This window comes from Oncorhynchus gorbuscha, linkage group LG15 (genome assembly GCF_021184085.1).
Source record: "Oncorhynchus gorbuscha isolate QuinsamMale2020 ecotype Even-year linkage group LG15, OgorEven_v1.0, whole genome shotgun sequence".
Taxonomy (NCBI): Eukaryota; Metazoa; Chordata; class Actinopteri; order Salmoniformes; family Salmonidae; genus Oncorhynchus; species Oncorhynchus gorbuscha.
The window spans coordinates 9,476,685-9,494,153 of NC_060187.1; the positions used below are offsets into that span (position 1 = coordinate 9,476,685).

General features: G+C 38.6%; 1 protein-coding gene across 1 annotated transcript in view; it reads left to right on the plus strand.

Annotated features, from left to right (window-relative positions):
- Window positions 1–418: 418 nt before the first annotated feature.
- The window catches only part of babam1 (BRISC and BRCA1 A complex member 1), an 18,944-nt gene continuing 1,893 nt past the window's right edge, over window positions 419–17,469 (plus strand). The window contains exons 1-8 of the mRNA XM_046300242.1: window positions 419–552; window positions 1,321–1,752; window positions 2,159–2,217; window positions 2,573–2,693; window positions 2,859–2,937; window positions 3,058–3,082; window positions 3,410–3,539; window positions 17,298–17,384. Coding sequence (XP_046156198.1) covers window positions 1,333–1,752; window positions 2,159–2,217; window positions 2,573–2,693; window positions 2,859–2,937; window positions 3,058–3,082; window positions 3,410–3,539; window positions 17,298–17,384 — 921 coding nt within the window. The 5' untranslated portion in view covers window positions 419–552; window positions 1,321–1,332. The remainder of the gene's footprint in view (window positions 553–1,320; window positions 1,753–2,158; window positions 2,218–2,572; window positions 2,694–2,858; window positions 2,938–3,057; window positions 3,083–3,409; window positions 3,540–17,297; window positions 17,385–17,469) is intronic.

Below are 17,469 nucleotides of genomic sequence, written 5' to 3' on the forward strand. Positions count from 1 at the left end.
ATTTCGTCACTATGGTCTATTTATTGCCGTACCTCCCTAATCTTACTACATTTGCACACACTGTATATAGATATTTCTATTGTGTTATTGACTGTACGTTTGTTTATTCCATGTGTAACTCTGTATTGTTGTTTGTGTCGCACTGCTTTGCTTTATCCTGGCCAGGTCGTAGTTGTAAATGAGAACTTGTTCTCAACTAGCCTACCTGGTTAAATAAAAAATATGAACTAATAAACTTCAAGTTGCTTCATTATTTACTTGAATTGTGTCATCATATAAAGGGGAAGTAACTTGTTTGCTGAAAATAAGTGGACCCATTGACATAATATTAGCAACAATGTATCTGATTACATACAGTATTATATGATTTTACAGGACATTTCATATTTGGACTACAATAACCTCAATTCCCCGCTGCCGGAATTCCTGATTGACAGTCTTCCGGTCAGAAAGATGGCCGTACACAACAAATAGTTAGCGAAATATGAACTATATTTCATTCGTTTTCTTCGTTTTATAGACATATAACCGAGGTATTTCCTGGAAAAAAATGTAAGTTGGCGTTTAAATCTAACTATGTTTACGCATATCTATGCTTTAGTTTCGATGCTGAGATTGCTAACGTTAGCTAGCCAGCCAGCTGCCTGAGCCGGTGTCTTGTTTGTGTTCATTTACATTGCTAGTTCCAGTATTTAGCTAGCTGGTTTGCTAGCTATGGGTTCATATTGATTCATCCCCTGTATGTGTTCAATATTATGCAGCTTCTCGCGCTGTTTTTGAGATTAGGCTCACATTTTGCCCTGTCCGGAGCAGTGAAACGTGAACTATTTGTGAAAAGTGAACTATGTGATTAACTGTTGCTGTCGAGAGGCTGGCTGCTGCCTCACTGGCTGCTGCCTCACTGGTATCTTTTTATTTTATTTTCTGGAGGGATTCATTTGGCCCCCTGACAGCCGAGAGGATTTCTGAGAAAGGCTTGTGGACGTCTAGACTAGAGGATGCGCCCTGGTTCCCGAAACTCGCACTAGGGATAAAGGCCAAATATATCATCTCTCCCCCCAGCACCAAATCCAGTAGCAGGCTAGCCAATGCATCACACGGATTGATGTCTTAACAGGTTCCTTGGGACGTCACCCCTTTGAAGTTTAAAACGATTAGAGTAGGGGTTGAGCTTTAGGGACGTCTCAAGGAGCCCTTAGAGCACTAATCCACACGGCTGCTTCACACGTGTCATTCATTATGTCCATATTTTAAGCTCATCTGTTTCCATCAAGTAACCTTTAAAATAAACAAATAACTGAAATATATATATCCCCGCAGCAACCAGTATCCATGGAGACCCCACAGCCCGGCCCAGCAGACGGAGAGGAGCGATCAGTGGAGCTGCGGCCCAGAACACGCTCAAACCCGGAGGGTGCAGAGGACAGGCGCAGCAGCACTGGTAGCCTAGGCAACAGCAACCCCAGCACCCCGCAGCCCGCAGTGGGAAGCCGAGTGGAGGGAGAGGGGGAGGCCTCGACCAGCGACAGCCCTCCTAGCTCCACCACCACCACAGTCTCTGCCACCACAGCCCAGACCGTAGCCCCTATAGTGGCAGCTACGGTCAATGCCATAGTAGGCCTGCCCACCCCCACGCCAGTGGCCAAGGACAGGCCCAAACCCACCCAGGCTCCTCCCCCTCTGACGCCCCCCATCCCTCCCACAGCAGAGTTCCAGCTACGAGCACCCCGCGTCAACTGTCCAGAGAAAGTGGTGCGTGATCCTGTATTGTTGATGACTAGAAACGGAATGAGATCACAGGGATGTCATAGTGAGAGATATTGGGCTGATGAAGTTCACTCCTGGGATTTAGGCTAGATGTAAGGACGTGCGAAGGGATGTCATAGTGAGTGATATTGGGCTGATGAAGTTCACTCCTGGGATTTAGGCTAGATGTAAGGACGTGCGAAGGGTTGTCATAGTGAGAGATATTGGGCTGATGAAGTTCACTCCTGGGATTTAGGCTAGATGTAAGGACGTGCGAAGGGATGTCATAGTGAGAGATATTGGGCTGATGAAGTTCACTCCTGGGATTTAGGCTAGATGTAAGGACGTGCGAAGGGATGGGCTCAGACCGTGTTGTTCTAAGATTGTAATCCTATATGTTTTACTATGACAGATCATCTGTTTGGATCTCTCTGAAGAGATGTCATCACAAAAACTGGAGTCCTTCAATGGGTGAGTTCTACTTCTGGTCTTGTTGGCATATTTTTTATTTAACCTTTATTTAATTAGGCAAGTCAGTTAAGAACAAATTCTTATTTACAATGACGGCCTAGGAACAGTGGGTTAACATTTACATTTACATTTAAGTCATTTAGCAGACGCTCTTATCCAGAGCGACTCAGGGGCAGAACGACAGATATGTACCTTGTCAGCTCGGGGATTCGATCAAGCAACTTGCCAGGTTACTAGTCCAACACTTTAACCACTAGGCTACCCGCCGTCCCATATTTTATCTGCTTGACGACACGTGAAGTGGCCACTCTCTGACTATGTCCAAAGTTCTGAATCCTTTCCCCTCTCCCTTCAGATCCAAGACCAACGCTCTCAATATTTCCCAGAAGATGATTGAGATGTTTGTGAGAACAAAACACAAGATTGACAAGCGCCATGAGTTTGCCCTGGTGGTTGTTAATGATGATGCCTTGTGGGTGAGTGTTGTTGGCCCAGTCACTTTCAGTAAATTTATTTTTCCTGAAGGCCACAACCAAACCGTTATTATTATGCTCAGTTATCACATGGTACTGTATTTCCAATTTGAGTCTAATTCTATTCCATCATTTCCGTATGCATGTGTGTGTTGCTCTCTCTCTTAGCTGTCAGGTTTCACCTCTGACCCCAGGGAGCTGTGCAGCTGTCTCTATGACCTGGACACCAACGTGTGTGAAACCTTCAGTATCCTTCCTTTGTCACAACAACAACAAGCCATTCAGCCTGTAGTGTAGTCTAGTGTGGTATTGTATTACTGTTGGGGCTAAACATCCTGGACGTTGTCTCCTTAATATCCTTCACCAGATCTAGAGGATCTTCTTAGTGTTATGTAAGTTACATCACTTCCTCCTTTAATCACTTCTCTACTTTTCCCTTCTGCTGTGGTCGTAACTGTTGTGCTGTACCCTCTGCTGTGGCTGTACCTGCTGTCCTGTATCCTCTGCTGTGGTCGTAACTGCTGTCCTGTACCCTCTGCTGTGGTCGTAACTGTCGTAACTGTTGCCCTGTATCCTCTGCTGTGGTCGTAACTGCTGTCCTGTATCCTCTGCTGTGGTCGTAACTGCTGTCCTGTATCCTCTGCTGTGGTCGTAACTGCTGTCCTGTACCCTCTGCTGTGGTTGTAACTGCTGTCCTGTATCCTCTGCTGTCCTTGTAGCCGTCAGAAGATAGATCTTCCTCTCATGGACAACATCCAGACCATCCCCCCTCCGTTTGTAGTCAGGACTCTCCTCATCTACAGTAGACACGCTGGACAGCTGCAGTTCAGCCCCTCAGACACTGTCAATGTAAGGGACAATACTGGACCACCACTGTAACAACCTACTACTGTCTACTGCTAACTCTACTACTATACCACCACTATCAACCTACTATTGTCTACTGTTAACTCTACTACTGTCTACTGTTAACTCTACTACTATACCACCACTATCAACCTACTACTGTCTACTGTTAACTCTACTACTATACCAACACTATCAACCTACTACTGTTAACTCTACTACTATACCACCACTATCAACCTACTACTGTTAACTCTACTACTATACCACCACTATCAACCTACTACTGTCTACTGTTAACTCTACTACTGTCTACTGTTAACTCTACTACTATACCACCACTATCAACCTACTACTGTCTACTGTTAACTCTACTACTATACCACCACTATCAACCTACTACTGTCTACTGTTAACTCTACTACTATACCACCACTATCAACCTACTACTGTTAACTCTACTATCAACCTACTACTGTTAACTCTACTACTATACCACCACTATCAACCTACTACTGTCTACTGTTAACTCTACTACTGTCTACTGTTAACTCTACTACTATACCACCACTATCAACCTACTACTGTTAACTCTACTAATATACCACCACTATCAACCTACTACTGTTAACTCTACTGTTAACTCTACTACTGTCTACTGTTAACTCTACTACTATACCACCACTATCAACCTACTACTGTCTACTGTTAACTCTACTACTGTCTACTGTTTACTCTACTACTATACCACCACTATCAACCTACTACTGTTAACTCTACTACTATACCACCACTATCAACCTACTACTGTCTACTGTTAACTCTACTACTGTCTACTGCTAACTCTACTACTGTCTACTGCTAACTCTACTACTATACCACCACTATCAACCTACTACTGTCTACTGTTAACTCTACTACTATACCACCACTATCAACCTACTACTGTTAACTCTACTACTATACCAACACTATCAACCTACTACTGTTAACTCTACTACTATACCACCACTATCAACCTACTACTGTTAACTCTACTACTATACCACCACTATCAACATACTACTGTTAACTCTACTACTATACCACCACTATCAACCTACTACTGTTAACTCTACTACTATACCACCACTATCAACCTACTACTGTTAACTCTACTACTATACCACCACTATCAACCTACTACTGTTAACTCTACTACTATACCACCACTATCAACCTACTACTGTTAACTCTACTACTATACCACCACTATCAACCTACTACTGCTAACTCTACTACTATACCACCACTATCAACCTACTACTGTTAACTCTACTACTATACCACCACTATCAACCTACTACTGTCTACTGTTAACTCTACTACTATACCACCACTATCAACCTACTACTGTTAACTCTACTACTATACCAACACTATCAACCTACTACTGTTAACTCTACTACTATACCACCACTATCAACCTACTACTGTTAACTCTACTACTATACCAACACTATCAACCTACTACTGTTAACTCTACTACTATACCACCACTATCAACCTACTACTGTCTACTGTTAACTCTACTACTGTCTACTGTTAACTCTACTACTATACCAACACTATCAACCTACTACTGTCTACTGTTAACTCTACTACTATACCAACACTATCAACCTACTACTGTCTACTGTTAACTCTACTACTGTCTACTGTTAACTCTACTACTATACCAACACTATCAACCTACTACTGTCTACTGTTAACTCTACTACTATACCAACACTATCAACCTACTACTGTCTACTGTTAACTCTACTACTATACCAACACTATCAACCTACTACTGTTAACTCTACTACTATACCACCACTATCAACCTACTACTGTTAACTCTACTACTATACCACCACTATCAACCTACTACTGTTAACTCTACTACTATACCACCACTATCAACCTACTACTGTCTACTGTTAACTCTACTACTGTCTACTGTTAACTCTACTACTATACCACCACTATCAACCTACTACTGTCTACTGTTAACTCTACTACTGTCTACTGTTAACTCTACTACTATACCACCACTATCAACCTACTACTGTTAACTCTACTACTATACCAACACTATCAACCTACTACTGTCTACTGTTAACTCTACTACTATACCACCACTATCAACCTACTACTGTCTACTGTTAACTCTACTACTGTCTACTGTTAACTCTACTACTATACCACCACTATCAACCTACTACTGTTAACTCTACTACTATACCAACACTATCAACCTACTACTGTTAACTCTACTACTATACCACCACTATCAACATACTACTGTTAACTCTACTACTGTCTACTGTTAACTCTACTACTGTTAACTCTACTACTATACCACCACTATCAACCTACTACTGTCTACTGTTAACTCTACTACTGTCTACTGTTAACTCTACTACTATACCACCACTATCAACCTACTACTGTTAACTCTACTACTATACCAACACTATCAACCTACTACTGTCTACTGTTAACTCTACTACTATACCACCACTATCAACCTACTACTGTCTACTGTTAACTCTACTACTGTCTACTGTTAACTCTACTACTATACCACCACTATCAACCTACTACTGTTAACTCTACTACTATACCAACACTATCAACCTACTACTGTTAACTCTACTACTATACCACCACTATCAACATACTACTGTTAACTCTACTACTGTCTACTGTTAACTCTACTACTGTTAACTCTACTACTATACCACCACTATCAACCTACTACTGTCTACTGTTAACTCTACTACTATACCAACACTATCAACCTACTACTGTTAACTCTACTACTATACCACCACTATCAACATACTACTGTTAACTCTACTACTGTCTACTGTTAACTCTACTACTGTTAACTCTACTACTATACCACCACTATCAACCTACTACTGTCTACTGTTAACTCTACTACTATACCAACACTATCAACCTACTACTGTTAACTCTACTACTATACCACCACTATCAACCTACTACTGTTAACTCTACTACTGTTAACTCTACTACTATACCACCACTATCAACATACTATTGTTAACTCTACTACTGTTAACTCTACTACTGTTAACTCTACTACTATACCACCACTATCAACATACTATTGTTAACTCTACTACTGTTAACTCTACTACTATACCACCACTATCAACCTACTACTGTTAACTCTACTACTGTTAACTCTACTACTATACCACCACTATCAACATACTATTGTTAACTCTACTACTGTTAACTCTACTACTATACCACCACTATCAACCTACTACTGTCTACTGTTAACTCTACTACTGTTAACTCTACTACTATACCAACACTATCAACCTACTACTGTCTACTGTTAACTCTACTACTATACCACCACTATCAACCTACTACTGTCTACTGTTAACTCTACTACTGTCTACTGTTAACTCTACTACTATACCACCACTATCAACCTACTACTGTCTACTGTTAACTCTACTACTATACCAACACTATCAACCTACTACTGTTAACTCTACTATCAACCTACTACTGTTAACTCTACTACTATACCACCACTATCAACCTACTACTGTCTACTGTTAACTCTACTACTGTCTACTGTTAACTCTACTACTATACCACCACTATCAACCTACTACTGTTAACTCTACTACTATACCAACACTATCAACCTACTACTGTCTACTGTTAACTCTACTACTATACCACCACTATCAACCTACTACTGTTAACTCTACTATCAACCTACTACTGTTAACTCTACTACTATACCACCACTATCAACCTACTACTGTCTACTGTTAACTCTACTACTGTCTACTGTTAACTCTACTACTATACCACCACTATCAACCTACTACTGTTAACTCTACTACTATACCACCACTATCAACCTACTACTGTCTACTGTTAACTCTACTACTGTCTACTGTTAACTCTACTACTATACCACCACTATCAACCTACTACTGTCTACTGTTAACTCTACTACTGTCTACTGTTTACTCTACTACTATACCACCACTATCAACCTACTACTGTTAACTCTACTACTATACCACCACTATCAACCTACTACTGTCTACTGTTAACTCTACTACTGTCTACTGCTAACTCTACTACTGTCTACTGCTAACTCTACTACTATACCACCACTATCAACCTACTACTGTCTACTGTTAACTCTACTACTATACCACCACTATCAACCTACTACTGTTAACTCTACTACTATACCAACACTATCAACCTACTACTGTTAACTCTACTACTATACCACCACTATCAACCTACTACTGTTAACTCTACTACTATACCACCACTATCAACATACTACTGTTAACTCTACTACTATACCACCACTATCAACCTACTACTGTTAACTCTACTACTATACCACCACTATCAACCTACTACTGTTAACTCTACTACTATACCACCACTATCAACCTACTACTGTTAACTCTACTACTATACCACCACTATCAACCTACTACTGTTAACTCTACTACTATACCACCACTATCAACCTACTACTGCTAACTCTACTACTATACCACCACTATCAACCTACTACTGTTAACTCTACTACTATACCACCACTATCAACCTACTACTGTCTACTGTTAACTCTACTACTATACCACCACTATCAACCTACTACTGTTAACTCTACTACTATACCAACACTATCAACCTACTACTGTTAACTCTACTACTATACCACCACTATCAACCTACTACTGTTAACTCTACTACTATACCAACACTATCAACCTACTACTGTTAACTCTACTACTATACCACCACTATCAACCTACTACTGTCTACTGTTAACTCTACTACTGTCTACTGTTAACTCTACTACTATACCAACACTATCAACCTACTACTGTCTACTGTTAACTCTACTACTATACCAACACTATCAACCTACTACTGTCTACTGTTAACTCTACTACTGTCTACTGTTAACTCTACTACTATACCAACACTATCAACCTACTACTGTCTACTGTTAACTCTACTACTATACCAACACTATCAACCTACTACTGTCTACTGTTAACTCTACTACTATACCAACACTATCAACCTACTACTGTTAACTCTACTACTATACCACCACTATCAACCTACTACTGTTAACTCTACTACTATACCACCACTATCAACCTACTACTGTTAACTCTACTACTATACCACCACTATCAACCTACTACTGTCTACTGTTAACTCTACTACTGTCTACTGTTAACTCTACTACTATACCACCACTATCAACCTACTACTGTCTACTGTTAACTCTACTACTGTCTACTGTTAACTCTACTACTATACCACCACTATCAATCTACTACTGTTAACTCTACTACTATACCAACACTATCAACCTACTACTGTCTACTGTTAACTCTACTACTATACCACCACTATCAACCTACTACTGTCTACTGTTAACTCTACTACTGTCTACTGTTAACTCTACTACTATACCACCACTATCAACCTACTACTGTCTACTGTTAACTCTACTACTGTCTACTGTTAACTCTACTACTGTCTACTGTTAACTCTACTACTATACCACCACTATCAACCTACTACTGTTAACTCTACTACTGTCTACTGTTAACTCTACTACTATACCACCACTATCAACCTACTACTGTCTACTGTTAACTCTACTACTGTCTACTGTTAACTCTACTACTGTCTACTGTTAACTCTACTACTATACCACCACTATCAACCTACTACTGTTAACTCTACTACTATACCAACACTATCAACCTACTACTGTTAACTCTACTACTATACCACCACTATCAACATACTACTGTTAACTCTACTACTGTCTACTGTTAACTCTACTACTGTTAACTCTACTACTATACCACCACTATCAACCTACTACTGTCTACTGTTAACTCTACTACTATACCAACACTATCAACCTACTACTGTTAACTCTACTACTATACCACCACTATCAACATACTACTGTTAACTCTACTACTGTCTACTGTTAACTCTACTACTGTTAACTCTACTACTATACCACCACTATCAACCTACTACTGTTAACTCTACTACTGTTAACTCTACTACTATACCACCACTATCAACATACTATTGTTAACTCTACTACTGTTAACTCTACTACTGTTAACTCTACTACTATACCACCACTATCAACATACTATTGTTAACTCTACTACTGTTAACTCTACTACTATACCACCACTATCAACCTACTACTGTTAACTCTACTACTGTTAACTCTACTACTATACCACCACTATCAACATACTATTGTTAACTCTACTACTGTTAACTCTACTACTATACCACCACTATCAACCTACTACTGTCTACTGTTAACTCTACTACTGTTAACTCTACTACTATACCAACACTATCAACCTACTACTGTCTACTGTTAACTCTACTACTATACCACCACTATCAACCTACTACTGTCTACTGTTAACTCTACTACTGTCTACTGTTAACTCTACTACTATACCACCACTATCAACCTACTACTGTCTACTGTTAACTCTACTACTGTCTACTGTTAACTCTACTACTATACCACCACTATCAACCTACTACTGTTAACTCTACTACTATACCAACACTATCAACCTACTACTGTTAACTCTACTACTATACCACCACTATCAACATACTACTGTTAACTCTACTACTGTCTACTGTTAACTCTACTACTGTTAACTCTACTACTATACCACCACTATCAACCTACTACTGTCTACTGTTAACTCTACTACTATACCAACACTATCAACCTACTACTGTTAACTCTACTACTATACCACCACTATCAACCTACTACTGTTAACTCTACTACTATACCAACACTATCAACCTACTACTATTAACTCTACTACTATACCACCACTATCAACCTACTACTGTTAACTCTACTACTATACCACCACTATCAACCTACTACTGTTAACTCTACTACTATACCAACACTATCAACCTACTACTGTCTACTGTTAACTCTACTACTATACCACCACTATCAACCTACTACTGTCTACTGTTAACTCTACTACTGTCTACTGTTAACTCTACTACTATACCACCACTATCAACCTACTACTGTCTACTGTTAACTCTACTACTGTCTACTGTTAACTCTACTACTGTCTACTGTTAACTCTACTACTATACCACCACTATCAACCTACTACTGTTAACTCTACTACTGTCTACTGTTAACTCTACTACTATACCACCACTATCAACCTACTACTGTCTACTGTTAACTCTACTACTATACCACCACTATCAACCTACTACTGTCTACTGTTAACTCTACTACTGTCTACTGTTAACTCTACTACTATACCACCACTATCAATCTACTACTTTTAACTCTACTACTATACCAACACTATCAACCTACTACTGTCTACTGTTAACTCTACTACTATACCACCACTATCAACCTACTACTGTCTACTGTTAACTCTACTACTGTCTACTGTTAACTCTACTACTATACCACCACTATCAACCTACTACTGTCTACTGTTAACTCTACTACTGTCTACTGTTAACTCTACTACTGTCTACTGTTAACTCTACTACTATACCACCACTATCAACCTACTACTGTTAACTCTACTACTGTCTACTGTTAACTCTACTACTATACCACCACTATCAACCTACTACTGTCTACTGTTAACTCTACTACTGTCTACTGTTAACTCTACTACTGTCTACTGTTAACTCTACTACTATACCACCACTATCAACCTACTACTGTTAACTCTACTACTATACCAACACTATCAACCTACTACTGTTAACTCTACTACTATACCACCACTATCAACATACTACTGTTAACTCTACTACTGTCTACTGTTAACTCTACTACTGTTAACTCTACTACTATACCACCACTATCAACCTACTACTGTCTACTGTTAACTCTACTACTATACCAACACTATCAAGCTACTACTGTTAACTCTACTACTATACCACCACTATCAACATACTACTGTTAACTCTACTACTGTCTACTGTTAACTCTACTACTGTTAACTCTACTACTATACCACCACTATCAACCTACTACTGTTAACTCTACTACTGTTAACTCTACTACTATACCACCACTATCAACATACTATTGTTAACTCTACTACTGTTAACTCTACTACTGTTAACTCTACTACTATACCACCACTATCAACATACTATTGTTAACTCTACTACTGTTAACTCTACTACTATACCACCACTATCAACCTACTACTGTTAACTCTACTACTGTTAACTCTACTACTATACCACCACTATCAACATACTATTGTTAACTCTACTACTGTTAACTCTACTACTATACCACCACTATCAACCTACTACTGTCTACTGTTAACTCTACTACTGTTAACTCTACTACTATACCAACACTATCAACCTACTACTGTCTACTGTTAACTCTACTACTATACCACCACTATCAACCTACTACTGTCTACTGTTAACTCTACTACTGTCTACTGTTAACTCTACTACTATACCACCACTATCAACCTACTACTGTCTACTGTTAACTCTACTACTGTCTACTGTTAACTCTACTACTATACCACCACTATCAACCTACTACTGTTAACTCTACTACTATACCAACACTATCAACCTACTACTGTTAACTCTACTACTATACCACCACTATCAACATACTACTGTTAACTCTACTACTGTCTACTGTTAACTCTACTACTGTTAACTCTACTACTATACCACCACTATCAACCTACTACTGTCTACTGTTAACTCTACTACTATACCAACACTATCAACCTACTACTGTTAACTCTACTACTATACCACCACTATCAACCTACTACTGTTAACTCTACTACTATACCAACACTATCAACCTACTACTGTTAACTCTACTACTATACCACCACTATCAACCTACTACTGTTAACTCTACTACTATACCACCACTATCAACCTACTACTGTTAACTCTACTACTATACCAACACTATCAACCTACTACTGTCTACTGTTAACTCTACTACTATACCACCACTATCAACCTACTACTGTCTACTGTTAACTCTACTACTGTCTACTGTTAACTCTACTACTATACCACCACTATCAACCTACTACTGTCTACTGTTAACTCTACTACTGTCTACTGTTAACTCTACTACTGTCTACTGTTAACTCTACTACTATACCACCACTATCAACCTACTACTGTTAACTCTACTACTGTCTACTGTTAACTCTACTACTATACCACCACTATCAACCTACTACTGTCTACTGTTAACTCTACTACTATACCACCACTATCAACCTACTACTGTCTACTGTTAACTCTACTACTGTCTACTGTTAACTCTACTACTATACCACCACTATCAATCTACTACTTTTAACTCTACTACTATACCAACACTATCAACCTACTACTGTCTACTGTTAACTCTACTACTATACCACCACTATCAACCTACTACTGTCTACTGTTAACTCTACTACTGTCTACTGTTAACTCTACTACTATACCACCACTATCAACCTACTACTGTCTACTGTTAACTCTACTACTGTCTACTGTTAACTCTACTACTGTCTACTGTTAACTCTACTACTATACCACCACTATCAACCTACTACTGTTAACTCTACTACTGTCTACTGTTAACTCTACTACTATACCACCACTATCAACCTACTACTGTCTACTGTTAACTCTACTACTGTCTACTGTTAACTCTACTACTGTCTACTGTTAACTCTACTACTATACCACCACTATCAACCTACTACTGTTAACTCTACTACTATACCAACACTATCAACCTACTACTGTTAACTCTACTACTATACCACCACTATCAACATACTACTGTTAACTCTACTACTGTCTACTGTTAACTCTACTACTGTTAACTCTACTACTATACCACCACTATCAACCTACTACTGTCTACTGTTAACTCTACTACTATACCAACACTATCAACCTACTACTGTTAACTCTACTACTATACCACCACTATCAACATACTACTGTTAACTCTACTACTGTCTACTGTTAACTCTACTACTGTTAACTCTACTACTATACCACCACTATCAACCTACTACTGTTAACTCTACTACTGTTAACTCTACTACTATACCACCACTATCAACATACTATTGTTAACTCTACTACTGTTAACTCTACTACTGTTAACTCTACTACTATACCACCACTATCAACATACTATTGTTAACTCTACTACTGTTAACTCTACTACTATACCACCACTATCAACCTACTACTGTTAACTCTACTACTATACCACCACTATCAACATACTATTGTTAACTCTACTACTGTTAACTCTACTACTATACCACCACTATCAACCTACTACTGTCTACTGTTAACTCTACTACTGTTAACTCTACTACTATACCAACACTATCAACCTACTACTGTCTACTGTTAACTCTACTACTATACCACCACTATCAACCTACTACTGTCTACTGTTAACTCTACTACTGTCTACTGTTAACTCTACTACTATACCACCACTATCAACCTACTACTGTCTACTGTTAACTCTACTACTGTCTACTGTTAACTCTACTACTATACCACCACTATCAACCTACTACTGTTAACTCTACTACTATACCAACACTATCAACCTACTACTGTTAACTCTACTACTATACCACCACTATCAACATACTACTGTTAACTCTACTACTGTCTACTGTTAACTCTACTACTGTTAACTCTACTACTATACCACCACTATCAACCTACTACTGTCTACTGTTAACTCTACTACTATACCAACACTATCAACCTACTACTGTTAACTCTACTACTATACCACCACTATCAACCTACTACTGTTAACTCTACTACTATACCAACACTATCAACCTACTACTGTTAACTCTACTACTATACCACCACTATCAACCTACTACTGTTAACTCTACTACTATACCACCACTATCAACCTACTACTGTTAACTCTACTACTATACCAACACTATCAACCTACTACTGTCTACTGTTAACTCTACTACTATACCACCACTATCAACCTACTACTGTCTACTGTTAACTCTACTACTGTCTACTGTTAACTCTACTACTATACCACCACTATCAACCTACTACTGTCTACTGTTAACTCTACTACTGTCTACTGTTAACTCTACTACTGTCTACTGTTAACTCTACTACTATACCACCACTATCAACCTACTACTGTTAACTCTACTACTGTCTACTGTTAACTCTACTACTATACCACCACTATCAACCTACTACTGTCTACTGTTAACTCTACTACTGTCTACTGTTAACTCTACTACTGTCTACTGTTAACTCTACTACTATACCACCACTATCAACCTACTACTGTTAACTCTACTACTATACCAACACTATCAACCTACTACTGTTAACTCTACTACTATACCACCACTATCAACATACTACTGTTAACTCTACTACTGTCTACTGTTAACTCTACTACTGTTAACTCTACTACTATACCACCACTATCAACCTACTACTGTCTACTGTTAACTCTACTACTATACCACCACTATCAACCTACTACTGTTAACTCTACTACTGTTAACTCTACTACTATACCACCACTATCAACATACTATTGTTAACTCTACTACTGTTAACTCTACTACTGTTAACTCTACTACTATACCACCACTATCAACATACTATTGTTAACTCTACTACTGTTAACTCTACTACTATACCACCACTATCAACCTACTACTGTTAACTCTACTACTGTTAACTCTACTACTATACCACCACTATCAACATACTATTGTTAACTCTACTACTGTTAACTCTACTACTATACCACCACTATCAACCTACTACTGTCTACTGTTAACTCTACTACTGTTAACTCTACTACTATACCAACACTATCAACCTACTACTGTCTACTGTTAACTCTACTACTATACCACCACTATCAACCTACTACTGTCTACTGTTAACTCTACTACTGTCTACTGTTAACTCTACTACTATACCACCACTATCAACCTACTACTGTCTACTGTTAACTCTACTACTGTCTACTGTTAACTCTACTACTATACCACCACTATCAACCTACTACTGTTAACTCTACTACTATACCAACACTATCAACCTACTACTGTTAACTCTACTACTATACCACCACTATCAACATACTACTGTTAACTCTACTACTGTCTACTGTTAACTCTACTACTGTTAACTCTACTACTATACCACCACTATCAACCTACTACTGTCTACTGTTAACTCTACTACTATACCAACACTATCAACCTACTACTGTTAACTCTACTACTATACCACCACTATCAACCTACTACTGTTAACTCTACTACAATACCACCACTATCAACCTACTACTGTTAACTCTACTACAATACCACCACTATCAACCTACTACTGTTAACTCTACTAATATACCACCACTATCAACCTACTACTGTTAACTCTACTACTATACCACCACTATCAACATACTACTGTTAACTGTTAACTCTACTACTATACCACCACTATCAACATACTACTGTTAACTCTACTACTATACCACCACTATCAACATACTACTGTTAACTCTACTACTATACCACCACTATCAACCTACTACTGTTAACTCTACTACTATACCACCACTATCAACCTACTACTGTTAACTCTACTACTATACCACCACTATCAACCTACTACTGTTAACTCTACTACTATACCACCACTATCAACCTACTACTGTTAACTCTACTACTGTTAACTCTACTACTATACCACCACTATCAACCTACTACTGTTAACTCTACTACTATACCACCACTATCAACCTACTACTGTTAACTCTACTACTATACCACCACTATCAACATACTACTGTTAACTCTACTACTATACCACCACTATCAACCTACTACTGTTAACTCTACTACTATACCACCACTATCAACCTACTACTGTTAACTCTACTACTGTTAACTCTACTACTATACCACCACTATCAACATACTACTGTTAACTCTACTACTATACCACCACTATCAACATACTACTGTTAACTCTACTACTATACCACCACTATCAACATACTACTGTTAACTCTACTACTATACCACCACTATCAACCTACTACTGTTAACTCTACTACTATACCACCACTATCAACCTACTACTGTTAACTCTACTACTGTTAACTCTACTACTATACCACCACTATCAACATACTACTGTTAACTGTTAACTCTACTACTATACCACCACTATCAACATACTACTGTTAACTCTACTACTATACCACCACTATCAACATACTACTGTTAACTCTACTACTATACCACCACTATCAACATACTACTGTTAACTCTACTACTATACCACCACTATCAACATACTACTGTTAACTCTACTACTGTCTACTGTTAACTCTACTACTATACCACCACTGTGTCCATCACCTTATCAGACGTCTACTGCTCTGACTTCACTGAATACTACTTTGTACAGCTGTGTATCATGTGTCTTATATCTGTGGTGACACCTCTCTCTTTCAGTGTTTGTGGTATTATTTGAAGATACACTAACTGTCCTCGTCTCGTCCTGCAGAGCATGCTGCTGTCTCCCTACTTCTTCTTTGATGTGGTTTACCTTCACAACGGGGCTGAGGAGCAGGGGGATGAGGCCAGCTGGAGGGTGAGTGGTCGAGGAGAGGGAGGGATTCAAGGAGAACAACGCCACAGACATTCATCCAAGCTCTGAAATGTTACTATGTGAGATT